Source organism: Cherax quadricarinatus, chromosome 43 (assembly GCF_038502225.1).
Source record: "Cherax quadricarinatus isolate ZL_2023a chromosome 43, ASM3850222v1, whole genome shotgun sequence".
NCBI lineage: Eukaryota > Metazoa > Arthropoda > Malacostraca > Decapoda > Parastacidae > Cherax > Cherax quadricarinatus.
Window position 1 is genome coordinate 28,531,200 of NC_091334.1, and position 16,999 is coordinate 28,548,198.

Sequence of the window (16,999 nt, forward strand, 5' to 3'; positions counted from 1 at the left end):
GCATTGTTGTGGGTGTTTTATTGTATGTGAACAGATGTAACACCTCTTCTGAGCCTTTTTCTTGAAAGCAGTAGCTGGCAGTTTTATTAGGAAGTGATCACCATCCTTCAGACGAGAAGGTAGTTGTTGATAATTTAGTGGGCGGTCTATTGCAGGTGTTGTTCCTTGGTACTTGAATACTATTTGTCTGATGATAGACAAACAAAATTCGCCATATGGTAGTTTGTTTCCGGTCCTCATCTTATACATATTATAAGCAATAAGCATGGAAATGTCCAGAAAATGGAAAAAGAGTTTATGTACCACTTATAACTTTTGTGAACACAATCAGCAAACCCAATCTGCAGGTCACATTTGTCCACTGAGCGCATACTGAGGGTGCAGTCCATCACAATTGCAGGTTTTAGAATGGGTTCATTGGTCTCTCTATTCTGCCTGCCAGTGTTTGTCATTTCGTTAGGGTGAACTGATGACAACAGTGTGACATCTCATTTGTCGTGTCACTGAAATGCCATGATGTCATTGGCAGCAAATGCCTGCACCTCACCTCCATGAGTGCCAACGTCAAACCTGGGCATATGCTTACGATTTCCACACATTGTGCCACACACATCTGTCATGTTCACTTGCAAAAAATCACTGAGTGAGAGGCTTGTGTACCAGTTATCAGTACATAATATGTGCCCCTTACCAAGATATGGTTCCATCATTGTTCTAACCAGATTACCAGAGATGCTCAATAACTTCCTGGTATTTTGCAATGCATTACTTCCAGTGTACACAATAATATCCAATACAAGACCACTGTAGTAGTCACAAAAGCACAAACAACTTTATACCAAAGCATTTCCTCTTGCTTGGTATGTACTGCTTGAAGGACAGTCTTCCTTTGAACAGAATCAAAGACTCATCAATAACAAGCTTCCTGAAGGGATAAAAATACGTAATGAATTTCTGTTTCAGATACACACACACATTCCTAATCTTATATAACCTGTCATTTCTTTCAGGCCTGGTTTTGTCTGAGAAGTGAAGCATACACAATAGTAGCACAAATCGATTCACTTGCATTATATCACTGAAACCTGGGGTTGCAATCAAGCGGTCTGTTGACCAGTATGATTTGACACTGTGCTTATACACATGTGGCATAAGCATTATTGTGGCAAAGAAAAGATACATCTCAGCCACAGTTGTCTCCTTCCACTGGTGTAGGTGTGATTTTGGTGAAAGTATTGTGTTTGCCATGATGTACTTGAAGTATCTGTTGCTTTCCCTGACAATAATTTCCATCAGGGGTTCGTCAAAGAATAACTCAAAACATTCTAGTTCAGTGGCATTGTTCTCAATTGTACAAGATGGCCATATTCCACTTTGAATTTCATCAAAGTGATGGGGATTGGGAACAAAACTGTCAGCTTCCTGCCAATCCCAGGGGCAGTCTACCGGTGGGTACTGGATACTGACAAGTGGTTGTGGCTGTGGAGGTTGTGGTTGTGGAGGTTGTGGTTGTGGAGGTTGTGGTTGTGGAGGCTGGTGTGGCAGGTGGGTGGCTGAGGGTGGTCTTTGTTGTAGCTGAGCTGACTCAGCAGTGTGGGTGGCAGCGTGGGTGGCAGCATGGCCCACTGCTGGTGCCTCACGGCTGGCACCACCACTACCACCACCATGCACATTTTCCATCCCAAACGCAACACTATCATCTTCATTTTCACTATCTGTTCCTGTTGTACAGCCATGGGATGTACTCCGAGATGTACTCCTTCCCCTTGGAACAGCACGTGGCGCACTATCAGAGTGCATTAACCGTCGTATATACTGACTCTTCACTGGAGAATATCCCACTTCACTCTTGCTACTGGAACTGTTTTCAAGAGCTTGTAGTTCATATTCACTATCACTGTTATTACCATTGCTCACATCTGAGTCCTGGATATGGGAAAATAGGAGTTTCCTCTTTCGTTCTGGTACAACTGAGCGTGAACAAGACAGCCCAGCAGCAGAGGTGGAAGGCTGAGGGTCGTCTGGGTTTTCCTCACTATTACCGGTATTATGGTCATTAGTTTTGGTCACAACTTCATCAAAACCTTGAAATTCATCTTCACTGGCACTTCCATCTGTATTAGAACTGTCACTGGGGGTTAAGTATTAGGGTTAAGTATTAGGATTAGTCTGCCTGGAATGCCCCAGAATGATAGTGACTTTCTTTGTACATGTACTTAAGAAATCAGAATTGTAATTACACATCGTAACCTTTACAAAGAAATAAAATCTTTATCTTTAGTTGGGTTATTGATGGTTTAAGGTGAATTAGTCGTAGTAGATCGCTGAGCACAAACACCACTGGTGAGGTAAGTGTTGATTATACAGTGGTATAGTTTAAGTGGTGTTTTGTGGGGTATATAGTACTGTATTGTGTGGGGGACATAGTACTGTATTGTGTGGGGTACATAGTACTGTATTGTGTGGGGTACATAGTACTGTATTGTGTGGGGTACATAGTGCTGTATTGTGTGGGGTACATAGCACTATATTGTGTGGGGTATATAGTACTGTATTGTGTGGGGTACATAGTACTGTATTGTGTGGGGTACATAGTACTGTATTGTGTGGGGTACATAGTACTGTATTGTGTGGGGTACATAGTACTGTACTGTGTGGGGTGCATAGTACTGTATTGTGTGGGGTATATAGTACTGTATTGTGTGGGGTACATAGTACTGTACTGTGTGAGGTGCATAGTACTGTATTGTGTGGGGTACATAGTACTGTATGTTGGAGAGGATGACTACTGTCTTGGAGAGTTTCTTCGTTATGTGTTGGATGTGGGTATTAAATTTCAAGTTGTAGTCAAGGTGTAGAGCTAAAAATTTACCTTCAGTATGTCTTGTAATGGGAGAACCATTGATCAATATGTCAAGTTGGATACTTGAAGCTCTGTTGCCAAACAGTATGTAGTAGGTTTTGTCTATACAGTGGACCCCCGCATAACGATCACCTCCGAATGCGACCAATTATGTAAGTGCGTTTGTACGTGTATGTTTGGGGGTCTGAAATGGACTAATCTACTTCACAATATTCCTTATGGGAACAAATTCGGTCAGTACTGACACCTGGACATACTTCTGGAGTGAAAAAATATCGTTAACCGGGGGTCCACTGTACTGACTTTGCTGGTAGTAGCTCATGACTAACAATATCACTGAGCATATTTTTGATAACATTTACAACCAAGCTGGATGTTATTCCAGTTACTGTTTAGCATCCAACAGTAATTACCAGAGATATAATAAATTTGTAAATAATCAGTTACAGGTGAGGAGACTAAATTAGTTGATTAAAGAAAGTGACTGATGAGAGAAGACATTAAACATTGTTCCTGAATTATTTACTGTCATCACTTGTAACCTAATTGTCTTCTCCATTCCTGTCCTGTCCTGATCAAGGAGAACAAGATAACAGTGTGATCCTCAGGATCGCTTTCTGCCTCTGGATACTTTTTTGAGTTCCATGTTCCCACACACGTTTAACCCTTAAACTGTCCAAACATAGATCTACGTTCATGTGCGTAGCGCTCTGACCTTGATTTTCCCCATTTGAAAGCATGTAAAAACAAAACATAGATCTACGTTCAGAGCCCCCCACATGTGGCTGCAGATCTATGTTTGGACAGTTTAAGGGTTAATAAATGAAGGATAGAGACTCCATCACTTGTAATGAATAGCATGTTTAATACATGGGACACTTGTGCAGCATTTAGGTACAGTGGTACCCCAAGTTTCAGCCGTAATTCGTTCCAGAAGTCTGTTCGAGTGCCATTACCGAATGAATTTGTTCCCATAAGGAATAATGTAAATTAGATTAGTCTGTTTCAGGCCCCCAAAAATACACTTACAAAAGCGCTTACAATAATACACTTACATAATTTTTCGAGTTGGGAGCTGTATGAAACTTGAGGTACCACTGTATCTTTATCCTGGAAATGTGCCACACAACGACTTCTTCAGTCCTGTGAAGAAGTGGAAGATGAGGAAGAGTTTGAGGTAATCAGTCCCTCAGCCTGGAGTCAATGTGTTCAGTCCATCAATCTTGACAATCTTGTCAGGATTGTCAAGACTGATGGAAAGATTGATTGATTGACAATCTTGTCAGGATTGATGGACTGAACACACTGACCCCAGGCTGAGGGACTGATAACCTCAAGCTCCTCATCTTCCACCTTCTGCACTGGACTGAAGAAGCCACCGTGTGGCAAAACATATTCATAATAAAGATACCCAAATGTTGCACAATTGTCCCACTCATTAAACATGTTTGATGAATGATCGAGCCTCCGTCACTCCTCGTAATGAAGGACCCAGATGGGTCTAGCACTCCGCACCAATAAAAAAAAAAAGTGTTGAGAATAGGGATAAGAGGGACTCACCTCTTCAGGTGTTACATTCCAGCATATTAGGTTTCCCAAGAGGTGTAAGTGTTGGCAGCTGTTGATGAGGAGCCAGGCAGTGTCTATAGTCAACTCCAACATGGGTGCTGACAGTGTTCTGCGAGGTGCATCAGCTATCAGCACCTGTCACAAGGAAAAGCTTGTACTCAACACCTGTCACAAGGAAAAGCTTGTCCTCAACACCTGTCACAAGAAAATGCATGTACTGAACACCTATCATAAGAAAAAACATATACAGTACTCAATACCTGTCACAAGGAAAAGATTATACCCAACATCACTACTGAATATTCCATCACTACTGTACATTCTACCACTAGTGAACATTCCATCACTAGTAAACATTCCATCACTACTGAACATTCCATCACTACCATCAAGACTGATGGACTGAAGAACACATGGACTCCAAGCTGAGGGACTGATTACCTCAAACGCCTCCTCATCTTCCACCGTACTTCTCTATACGTACTAGACCGAAGAAGCCACTGGCTGGAGAAATGTTTCCACAACAAAGCTTCCCAAATGTTGCACAAGTGTTGCATTCTTCAACTTGTGGATTTTCTAGATTACAGTGGACCCTCGACCAACGATGGCATCATATAACGTTAAATCCAATTAGCGATACATTTTAACGCAAAAATTGTGCCTCGACTAGAGCTAAAAAACTCGACCAACACGATTCGTTATGTTCAACACGCGTCCACTTGTGGCTTGAGCGTGCCTCACTTGTCCCCTGGGTGCCAGTTTTTACAAGCCAGCCAGCCACCGCGGTCCCATCCAAACATACAATCGGAACATTCCGTATTATCACAGCGTTTTTAGTGATTGCACCTACAAAATAAGTCACCATGGGCCCCAAGAAAGCTTCTAGTGCCAACCCTACAGCAAAAAGGGTGAGAATTACTATGGATATGAAGAAAGAGATCATTGCTAAGTATGAAAGTGGAATTGCGTGTCTCCAAGCTGGCCAGGTTGTACACAAAACCCCAGTCAACCATCGCTACTATTGAGGCCAAGAAAATGGCAATCAAGGAAGCTGTTCTTGCCAAAGGTGCAACTATGTTTTCGAAACTGAGATCGCAAGTGACAGAAGATGTTGAGAGATTGTTATTGGTGTGGATAAACGAAAAACAAATAGCAGGAGATAGCATCTCTCAAGTGATCATATGTGAAAAGGCTAGGAAGTTGCATGAGGATTTAGTTAGAAAAATGCCTGCAACTAGTGGTGATATGAGTGAATTTAAGGCCAGCAAAGGTTGGTTTGAGAGATTTAAGAATCGTAGTGGCATACATAGTGTGATAAGGCATGGTGAGGCTGCCAGTTCAGACTAAAAAGCAGCTGAAAAATATGTGCAGGAATTCAAGGAGTACATAGAGAGTGAAGAATTGAAACCTGAACAAGTGTTTAATTGTGACGAAACAGGCCTGTTTTGGAAGAAAATGCCAAGAAGGACCTACATTACCCAGTAGGAAAAGGCACTCCCAGGACATAAGCCTATGAAAGACAGGCTTACTCTGTTGATGTGTGCTAACGCTAGTGGTGATTGCAAAGTGAAGCCTTTATTGGTGTATCACTCTGAAACTCTCAGATTGTTCAGGAAAAACAATGTCCTCAAGGCTAATTTGTGTGTGCTGTGGAGGGCAAACAGTAAGGCATGGGTCACTAGGGACTTTTTCTATGACTGGTTACACCATGCATTTGCCCCCACTGTGAAAATAAATTGGACCTTAAGTGCCTCCTGGTATTAGACAATGCTCCTGGTCATCCTTCAGACGTGGCAGAGTGACTTTCTGCAGACATGAGCTTCATTAAGGTGAAGTTTTTGCCTCCTAATACCACTCCTCTCCTGCAGCCCATGGACCAGCAGGTCATTGCAAACTTCAAAAAACTCTACACAAAAGCTATGTTTGAAAGGTGCTTTGTAGTGACCTCAGAAACTCATTTGACTCTAAGAGAGTTTTGGAGAGATCACTTTAGCATCCTCAATTGTGTAAACATTATAGGTAAGGCTTGGGAGGAAGTGACTAAGAGGACCTTGAACTCTGCTTGAAAGAAACTGTGTAAACAAAAGGGATTTTGAAGGATTTGAGGCTAACCCTGAGAAGCCTATGCCAGTTGTGGAATCAGTTGTGGCATTGGGGAAGTCCTTGGGGTTGGAGGTTAGTAGGGAGGCTGTGGAAGAGTTGGTGGAGGATGACAATGATGAACTAACCACTGATGAGCAGCAAGATCATCTTCAACAGCAAGAGGCCAGACCTGAGGAAACTGCTCCGGAGGAGGGGATAGAGAAATTGAGGAAGTTGCCTACTTTAAAGATTAAGGAAATGTGTGCAGTGTGGCTTAAAGTGCAAACCTTTTTTGATGAAAATCACCCTCACACAGCTACTGCAAGCCGTGTTGGCAACCTGTAAAATGACAATGTTGTGAAACACTTTAGGAATGTCATAAAGGAACGGGAGGTACAGGCCTCTATGGACAGATATGTTGTGCGACAGAGGTCCAGTGACTCTCAAGCTGGTCCTAGTGGTATTAAAAGAAGAAGGGAAGTAACCCCGGAAAAAGACTTGACACCTCAAGTCCTAATGGAAGGGGATTCACCTTCTAAACACTAACACCATCCACACTCTCCCCTCCTCCCATCCCATCAATCATCACCAGATCTTCAATAAAGGTAAGTGTCATGTAATTGTACATGTCTTCTTCAGTTTGTGTGTATTAAAATTAATATTTCATGTGGTAAAATTTTTTTTTCAATACTTTGGGGTGTCAGGAATGGATTAATTTGATTTCCATTATTTCTTATGGGGAAAATTAACTTGACTAACGATAATTTCGACGAACGATGAGCTCTCAGGAATGGATTAATATCATTGGTCGAGGGTCCACTGTATTTACATCAGTTGTCCCCAAAACCTTTTAGTAGGAAAGGTCCAACTGGAAAATCCAAATTTAAAGGAGGGCCACACTTTGTAGTTTTTGCAATTTTTATGAATAATAACAATAATATTCGGCAATTGCTGACACTGTGCAGTGTGGAACCTACATAAAAGTGAATTCATAATTTGATGTGAGGGCCACATCCATTTCCTAGAAGGGCCACGTGTGGCCCTTGGGCCTCAGGCTGGGGACCCCCTGATTTACATATGTCAAAAAAAGTCGACTTGACAAACCTTTAAGTGCAAGAGAGGATTGGTGTGTAAGAGCGTAGTGATGAAGAAATCATGAACGCCATGACAGCGCACCAGCAGGTACAACTCCTGCAGTAGGTAAGCTTCACTCAGCAGGAAACACACCAGCTCACATGCTCTGGGACTCACGATCAGCTCATCATGTCCCAACCTCAAGTTCAACACCTGAAACAAGAGCAAAATGTTTCATGTTTTTTACCTCACTGATAGTTTCTCAGTAAAGTACCTTTATCCCACTGATAGTTTCTCAGTAAAGTACCTTTATCCCACTGATAGTTTCTCAGTATAGTACCTTTATCCCACTGATAGTTTCTCAGTAAAGTACCTTTATCCCACTGATAGTTTCTCAGTATAGTACCTTTATCCCACTGATAGTTTCTCAGTAAAGTACCTTTATCCCACTGATAGTTTCTCAGTAAAGTACCTTTATCCCACTGATAGTTTCTCAGTATAGTACCTTTATCCCACTGATAGTTTCTCAGTAAAGTAGCAATACTCAAAGAGTTTTTCAAATTCAGAGTTTAATTCCATATGATACATTGTACAGTGTGCATTATACAGCCGGTTAGGTACCACACTACTGCTGTACAGGAGGGCTCCACTTATACAGCAGGTTAGGTACCACACTACTGCTGTACAGGAGGGCTCCACTTACACAGCAGGTTAGGTACCACACTACTGCTGTACAGGAGGGCTCCACTTACACAGCAGGTTGGGTACCACACTACTGCTGTACAGGAGGGCTCCACTTACACAGCAGGTTAGGTACCACACTACTGCTGTACAGGAGGGCTCCACTTATACAGCAGGTTAGGTACCACACTACTGCTGTACAGGAGGGCTCCACTTACACAGCAGGTTAGGTACCACACTACAGCTGTACAGGAGGGCTCCACTTATACAGCAGGTTAGGTACCACACTACTGCTGTACAGGAGGGCTCCACTTATACAGCAGGTTAGGTACCACACTACAGCTGTACAGGAGGGCTCCACTTATACAGCAGGTTAGGTACCACACTACTGCTGTACAGGAGGGCTCCACTTATACAGCAGGTTAGGTACCACACTACTGCTGTACAGGAGGGCTCCACTTACACAGCAGGTTAGGTACCACACTACTGCTGTACAGGAGGGCTCCACTTACACAGCAGGTTAGGTACCACACTACTGCTGTACAGGAGGGCTCCACTTATACAGCAGGTTAGGTACCACACTCCTGCTGTACAGGAGGGCTCCACTTACACAGCAGGTTAGGTACCACACTACTGCTGTACAGGAGGGCTCCACTTATACAGCAGGTTAGGTACCACACTACTGCTGTACAGGAGGGCTCCACTTATACAGCAGATTAGGTACCACACTACTGCTGTGCTGGAGGGCTCCACTTATACAGCAGGTTAGGTTCCACACTACTGCTGTACAGGAGGGCTCCACTTATACAGCAGGTTAGGTACCACACTACTGCTGTGCTGGAGGGCTCCACTTATACAGCAGGTTAGGTACCACACTACTGCTGTACAGGAGGGCTCCACTTATACAGCAGGTTAGGTACCACACTACTGCTGTACAGGAGGGCTCCACTTATACAGCAGATTAGGTACCACACTACTGCTGTGCTGGAGGGCTCCACTTATACAGCAGGTTAGGTTCCACACTACTGCTGTACAGGAGGGCTCCACTTATACAGCTGGTTAGGTTCCACACTACTGTTGTACAGGAGGGGTCCACTTATACAGCAGGTTAGGTTCCACACTATTGCTGTACAGGAGGGCTCCACTTATACAGCAGCTTATGTACCACACTACAGCTGTACAGGAGGGCTCCACTTATACAGCAGGTTAGGTACCACACTACTGCTGTACAGGAGGGCTCCACTTATACAGCAGGTTAGGTGCCACACTACTGCTGTACAGGAGGGCTCCACTTATACAGCAGGTTAGGTGCCACACTACTGCTGTAAAGTGAAAAAGCCTCTTTTCCCACTTTCAAACATATATATAAAAGCCAGATAACATGCTTACATTATTATATATTAAGTGAGAAATAGTGCTAGCTGCTCCTTGAAGTAATATACAATATTATTAATACAACAGGGCCCCGCTTTATGGCGTTTCACCTTACGGCGTTCCGCTAATACGGCAATTTCAAATTGTGACCAAAACTTTTAGTATAGCAAGCAGTCTTTTAAATGCTGTGCACGCCACCTGGTTTGTTTACATTCTCTGTGAGCACATCTCTATTATGTAATAATCACTCTTGGGCACATTAAATGGCTTATTTTACGTTAATATAGGCATTTTCATTAGTCCATCTATGATATTTTCTTCAAAATTATATAAGAAACACATTACATAGTATATAAACATTATATGTTTATATACTATAATGTTTATATACTATGGAGAGGTGGTAGCCGGGCGGAGGGAAAACATTACGTCACTCCCCTTAATACATAACGCTTTTGTTTATAATTCTCAGCATAAATTATTTATTACTTCTCCCTTTGTTTATGATGGCATCTAAAGATAGTTGATAGAAACGATTAAACTCAGTGAACATGGCATGCCGATGGTAATAATATGGCTCTGGGCCACATTAAATATTGTCTAGCTATGTAGGTAAGTATAGGTATGTAGCCCAGGTGGACTACATACCTACATTATTACAGTGGAACCTCAAATTTCAAACGTATCACTTATCGAACTCTTCAAAAATTGAACGTTTTTTTCGAACCAACTTTGTCCCTATTATCGAACTTGCCCCTATTTTCAAACCGCCAGGTACCGGACCTGTCCAGCGGCCCGCTCTGTCCGCGTCCCCATGCAGGCGCCGTGACCCAGTCTGGTTTTGTTGATGTTGGAGTGAACACTAACCTGCCCTCTCATTCAAACATTTGACAATTATTTCATCGTGTTTAGTGCTTGTGGGACTGTGAAATAAGCTACCATGGGCCAAAGAAACTTGCTAGTGGTACCCCTGTGGTAAAGAAAATGAGAAACACCATAGATGTGAAGAAGGAAATAATACAGAAGTATGAGAATGGTGTGAGACTTGTAAAGCTTGCCAGGACGTATGGGAAAAACAAGTCAACCATCGGTTCTATCCTGGCAAAGAAAGAACAAATCAAGAAAGATGATGTTGCGAAAGGTGTTAATATGCTAACAATCGATCAGGTTGAGAAGTTGTTGCTGGTGTGGATCAAGTATAAAGAGATGGCAGGTGATAGTGTTTCAGAGACCATTATTGCGAAAAGGCAAGGAAGTTGCATGCCGATCTGGTACAGAAAACTCCTGGAACCAGTGCTGATAGTGAAATTAAGGGCAGCAGAGGCTGGTTTGACAGATTTAAGAAGCGTAGTGACATACACAATGTTGTAAGGCATGGTGAGGCAGCCAGTTCAGACAAACGGGCGGCTGAGAAGTTTGTACAGGGGTTTAAGGTTTACGTATACAATGAAAAATTAAAACCCCAACAAGTGTTCAATTGTGATGAAACAGGCCTGTTTTGGAAGAAAATGCCAAAGAGGACCTACATTACTCAGGAGGAAAAGGCACTGCCAGGACACAAGCCTATGAAAGACAGGCTAACTCTTTTATTTTGTGCTAACACTAGTGGTGATTTTAAATTGAAGCCTTTACTTGTGTATCATTCAGAAAATCCCAGAGTGTTTAAGAAAAACAATGTCATAAAGAACAAGTTACTTGTCTTGTGGAAAGCAAATAATAAGGCATGAGTCACAAGGCAAATTTTCAAAGAGTGGGTCCATGAAGTGTTTGGCCCCAGTGTGAGAAAATACCTCCTAGACAATAATTTGCCACTCAAGTGCCTCCTGTTAATGGACAATGCTCCTGCTCATCCTCCAAACTTGTTAGACCTCTTGTCTAGGGACTTCAGTTTCATAACAGTGAAGTTCTTGCCTCCTAACACCACTCCTCTCCTCCAGCCCATGGACCAGTAGGTCATTTCTAACTTCAAAAAACTCTACACAAGCAGTGTTTGAAAAGTGCTTTGAAGTGACCACAGACACTAAGTTGACCCTAAGAGAGTTCTGAAGGAATCACTTCAGCATCTACAGCTCCATAAGCCTTATAGGTAAGGCTTGGGAGGGAGTGACTTCCAGGACTTTGAACTCTGCTGGGAGACAATTGTGGTCAGATTGTGTCCAAAAGAGGGATTTTGAAGAGTTTGAGGCTGACCCTGACCCTGTCCCTGACCCTCTGCCTGTTGTGGACTCTATTGTGGCATTGGGGAACACCCTGGGGTTGGAGGTGAGTGGTGAGGATGTGGAAGAGTTGGTGGAGGACCACAGGGAAGAGCTAACCACTGAAGAGCTGCAAGAGCTTCATCTGGAGCAGTATCAGACCACAGCTGAGGACCTTGCTTCAGAGGAGGAGGAAGAGGGAGTGGATGAATTGCCTTCTTCTAAGATCAGGGAGATCTGTGCCAAGTGGAATGATGTCCAAATGTTTGTGCAGAAGTACCACCCTGAGCAAGCTGAAACAAGCCATCTTTGCAACAAGTTCAGTGGCAAAACCATGTCCCATTTTAGGGAAATCTTAGAGAGGTGCCAGAAACAGAGGACTGTGGACAGTTATTTTGCGAGACAGGGGTCCAGTGACTCTCAAGCTGGTCCTAGAGCATTAAAAGACAGAGAAGGGAAGTAACCCCAGAGAGAGCTTTCATACCTAAAGTCCTCATGGAGGGGGATTCCCCTTCCAAACACTAACCCCAACTCCATCTCTCCTCCTCCTTATCTTCCAGATGCCATCACCAATCTTCAATAAAGGTAAGTAAAAATGTTATTTTATATGTTTATTTACATTTATTAATACATAAATGAAAACTATATTTATTGTATGTAAAACTGTAATTAATCTCTATAAAATGTATTTTTTTTGTGAATATTTTTGGGTTTCTGGAACGGATTAATTGTATTTCCATTGTTTCTTATGGGAAATATTGCTTCGCTTTTCAGACTTTTCGAATTTAGAACTAGCTCTTGGAACGGATTAAGTTCGATATTTGAGGTTCCACTGTATTATGATTGATAATTATACTTACGTGTACCTGTACGTAAGTAAACTTACACACTGTACTGGCATGCAGGTATACATTAAAATCACTAAGAGTGCCTTATTAGTCTTGAAGATGCCATACTAATAATGATAATAATAATAACACAATAACAATCACTAAGGAGCATTAAATATCATATAAAATGTTAATATAGACATTTTGCTTAATCCATCTAGATACACCCCACAGTAGAATAAATTAACATAAATATGAAATGTGGTACCCAGGTGACTTGTAGGACTTGTGGTAGCCAGGCAACTAAGTAAGTTTATTCAGGTGTACACAAATACAGTTATATAGATTATCATACACAGCAGCATATGTGTAGAGAACCCAGGATAACAAAAAATGTCAGACAGAGTGACTTATTTTCATTGGGGTCCTTTTACCTTATTATTATAATACAAAGGAGATAATATCTTATTATTATTCTATAAAGGAGATATCTTTATTATGATATTATTAAGACTATCTGCAATACGAGGGTCATTACTACTAGGAATAAGGTAAAATTACACATGTGTTAGCTAAAAAAATAAAAAATCATTCCCCTCCCTTTCTGTAGCTACATTCATTAGGCACCTTTTGGCACTCTTCTTGAACTGATTCATGCTATGACTGGCTTTGACATGTGCAGGCAGTCTGTTCCATTCCTTTACTGCTGTACAATAAAATGTGTTTGAAGCCTGGCCACTAACTGTGGGTACTACAAAGTTGTGCTCTCTCCTCCTAGTACTATGATTGCTTTGGTTCCCAGCCTTGACAAAACTGGCAGCAAGATATTCTGGGCAATTTTATAAACATGATTTAGCTTCAGTTGTTTTACTCTGTCTTCAGCATTCAGCATACCCAATTGTTGTAATTCATTCTGGCCTACATGCTCTCTTGGTCCCAGGTCCAGGATGAACCTTACCATTACTCTCCACTCTCTGGAGAGGCGTAGAATGAGAGGAGATATCATTGAAGTGTATAAGTGGATGACAGGCATAAACAAGGGAGATATTAATAAAGTACTGAGGGTGTCAAACCAGGTAAGAACCAGAAATAATGGATATAAGTTGGATAAATTTAGATTTAGAAAGGACATAGGTAAGTACTGGTTTTCTAACAGAGTTGTAGATGCATGGAACAGTCTTCCTAGTGGGGTGATAGAGGCTAGGACCTTGGGTAGCTTTAAGAAGAGACTGGACAAATATATGAGTGGGAGGGGCTGGGTTTGATTGGTGTCATGGGGTACGGGAGTTATTTCTTGGGTAGCTTTAGGTAGAGATCATTTTGATAAGGACCTGCCTCGTATGGGCCAGTAGGCCTTCTGCAGTGTTCCTACATTCTTATGTTTTTATGTTCTTATTACATTCTGGGTGATTTGCAGTCTATCCTTCAGTTTTTTTGCCAAGGCAGAGTACCATGAAGAGCAAGCGTAGTCCATATGACACTGTATAAGGGCTAGACATAAGGTCCTGTGAGCCTCAGTAGGTAGACAGGGTGCTTGTCTATAAAGGAACGTCAGTCTGGCATTCATTTTCTTTACTACAGGTCCGCCATCACAAATCTGGCAATCAGTTATTCGGTTCCTTCAGTTATTCGGCACTAATTTTGGCTAGCATAATTTCAAATTTCCAGGGTCGCCACACCAACCTGCTGGTACTGTTTGGTGGCGCTACTTGCTGCATAAGTCACTCCAATTTCTTTTCCCCATTTATTGTTATAACCTGCTTGCTTTTAGCCCTAGCCATGGTTCCAATGAATATAGAAATGCTTCTCATTATGTAAAGCACCTACATAGTACATTGTCCATTAAAGATAAGGTGGTTTTGAAGCCACTGTTGGTTGTCATGAACTCAGTCTCATGATGCAGGAGAATATGCTTTATTATTATGCTAATATCAACACTACAGCTTATTGCCTATCACAATTGATCCAATATGACATAATAAACAATATAAATAACATAAAACATGTTAAATACTCCAGAATAAATAATATTTGGCATAACACCGAGTAGTTCGATGGAAGTATGAAGAGGATATGGGATACAAGTACCATTCTCTTATCCCTGTCTTGGGGGCTTATATTAGAGAAAACGGAGTGTAGCACATGGATGACTGTGATATACACTCGTACTGCACCATAAACCTGAAACAAAAAAGCTATTTTCTCTATATAGATTATCACACATAGTAGCATATGTGTAGAGAACCTAGGATAACCCAAAAAAGTCAGACAACGTGGCTTATTTCTAGTACCTGGTTTGGGTTAGCCATATATGATTTTTGGTAAATATTTGATTCCCAGCCAGGGTAGAAACATTGGGCGTGTTTCTTTACACCTGTTGTCTATGTTCACCCATCAGTAAATGGGACCTGGGTGTTAGTCAACTAGTGTAGGTGTTATCCTGGGACACTGACATAATTTGCTTGAAATACTCTGCATAACTAGCGGCTTTCTATATAGTAGTATGTCATTGATGTCAGCTAGGCCTGTATACCTCGTACATGTACGTGTGGTACATAAAGATACTGTTATTATTATTATTATTATTATTTTCTCAATTGTTTGTAGGGTTATCTTATTGAAACTTGGGCAATGTATGATGGAAAGATATTTCTTAACGTACACCAAAAATGAAAGAAATCAGACCATAAATAGCGGAGTTCACTTCTCAGCCATTAGTGGCCGCTTACTGGTATATTTTTGTATGGTTTTACAGTTATATTCTCGTTTTCTTGGTCTCATTTGATTGAATGGAAGATATATTACAGAAATAGATATGATTTTGATTGCTTTCATAATGAAAAGTACTTCGAAATTGCGCTCACAGTAGCGGAAATATTCTATTCTTTAGTGATGCTCAAGAGTAAACAAATTACGTCACCGTCCAATACCTGTTTGCCTGCCAGTCCAAATTCTGAGAATGGGTTGACATTATTTATACAATTATTACAGTAATGCAGTAGCCTGCATAACAGTAAATCTTCTATTTCTTTGTATGAATAAAAATTCCAAATGGTAAACAAGAGTAGTATAAGAGGGGCCTCGAGCTGTAACTAATGAAGAGAGGAAATGTTATTTTAGTGCCAGGAATGTCTGCATTGTTTATTCTGGACCCTATTTTGAAATTGGCATCTGTTGAAATTTGTGTGAAATTGACCAAATTGCCAATTTCTGACCACTTTATTGGGTAGTTGAAATGGGTGAATGGGCAGTTTCTTGTACTCAGTCGACAGACTAGAAGTAAATTAGTAAGTTTATTCAGGTATACGCAAATACAGTTACATAGATTATCATACATAGCAGCATATGTATAGAGAACCTGGGATAAACCAAAAAAAGTCAAAGTGACTTATTTCCAGTACCTGGCTTGGGCTTGCCATATATGATTTTTGGTAAATATTTTTTTTTCTCAGTTGTCTGTTGGGTTATCTCATTGAAACTTGGGCAATGCATGATGGAAAGATGCTTCTTAACGTACACCAAAAATAAAAAAGACGGACGATAAATAAGGGAGTTCACTTCTCAGCCATTAGCCGCCTCTTTGCGGTACATTTTTGCATGGTTTTTATTGTTGTATTCTCGTTTTTTTCGTTTCATTTGATAGAATGGAAGATATATTACAGAAATAGATATGATTTTGATTGCTTTCATGACGAAAAGTACCTTGAAATTGAGCTCAAAGTAGTGGAAATGTTAAATTTTTGCTGATGTTCAATGAACTTTGTGTAAGTCAAGTTGGTTAATTTTATTAAGTGTATCCTAACCTAACCACTCTGTAATCCGGCAAACTTAGTAATCCAGCACACTACAGGTCCCAATGATGCTGGATTTGTGATAGAGGACCGGTACACTGTTCCCTATCAATTCTCCTGACATGCATGGGTCAAAGGGGATTCCCAGATATCTTACTGAGGAAACTGAAGTGATGGGCTCCCCATTACACTGGGCATTAAAATTATTTACCCTTCTCAGTTTATGTTTCGTGCCAAAGAGAATGGCTTCAGTTTTCCCGAGGTGTAATGATAGTTTGTTGTCTACTAACCATTTCCTGCAGGACTCCAGTTCCAGTGTTAATACATTAGCTATATCTTGTGGGTCCTCACCTGACACTAACAGAGCACTGTCATCTGCAAACAGTAGGAGTTTGCACTTGACACTGATAGGCATGTCGTTAACATTGCAAAGGAATAATAAGGGATCCAGAATACAGCAGACCGTCGTTTAACACAGTTTTGTCTTGCACGTTTTGGTTATAGCACGACTGAAGAATTGTGGCATATTTTGTTTAACAC

At 41.3% G+C, this 16,999-nt stretch overlaps 1 protein-coding gene across 3 annotated transcripts in view; it reads right to left on the reverse strand.

The window, feature by feature from the left end:
- The window catches only part of LOC128694185 (uncharacterized), an 89,145-nt gene that overhangs the window by 17,697 nt on the left and 54,449 nt on the right, over nt 1-16,999 (reverse strand). For all 3 annotated transcript variants that reach the window (XM_070093811.1, XM_070093813.1, XM_070093812.1), the window contains exons 5-6: nt 7,619-7,801; nt 4,424-4,567 (exon numbers count right to left, since the gene is read on the reverse strand). In XM_070093811.1, the coding sequence (XP_069949912.1) occupies nt 4,424-4,567; nt 7,619-7,801 (327 nt within the window). The remainder of the gene's footprint in view (nt 1-4,423; nt 4,568-7,618; nt 7,802-16,999) is intronic.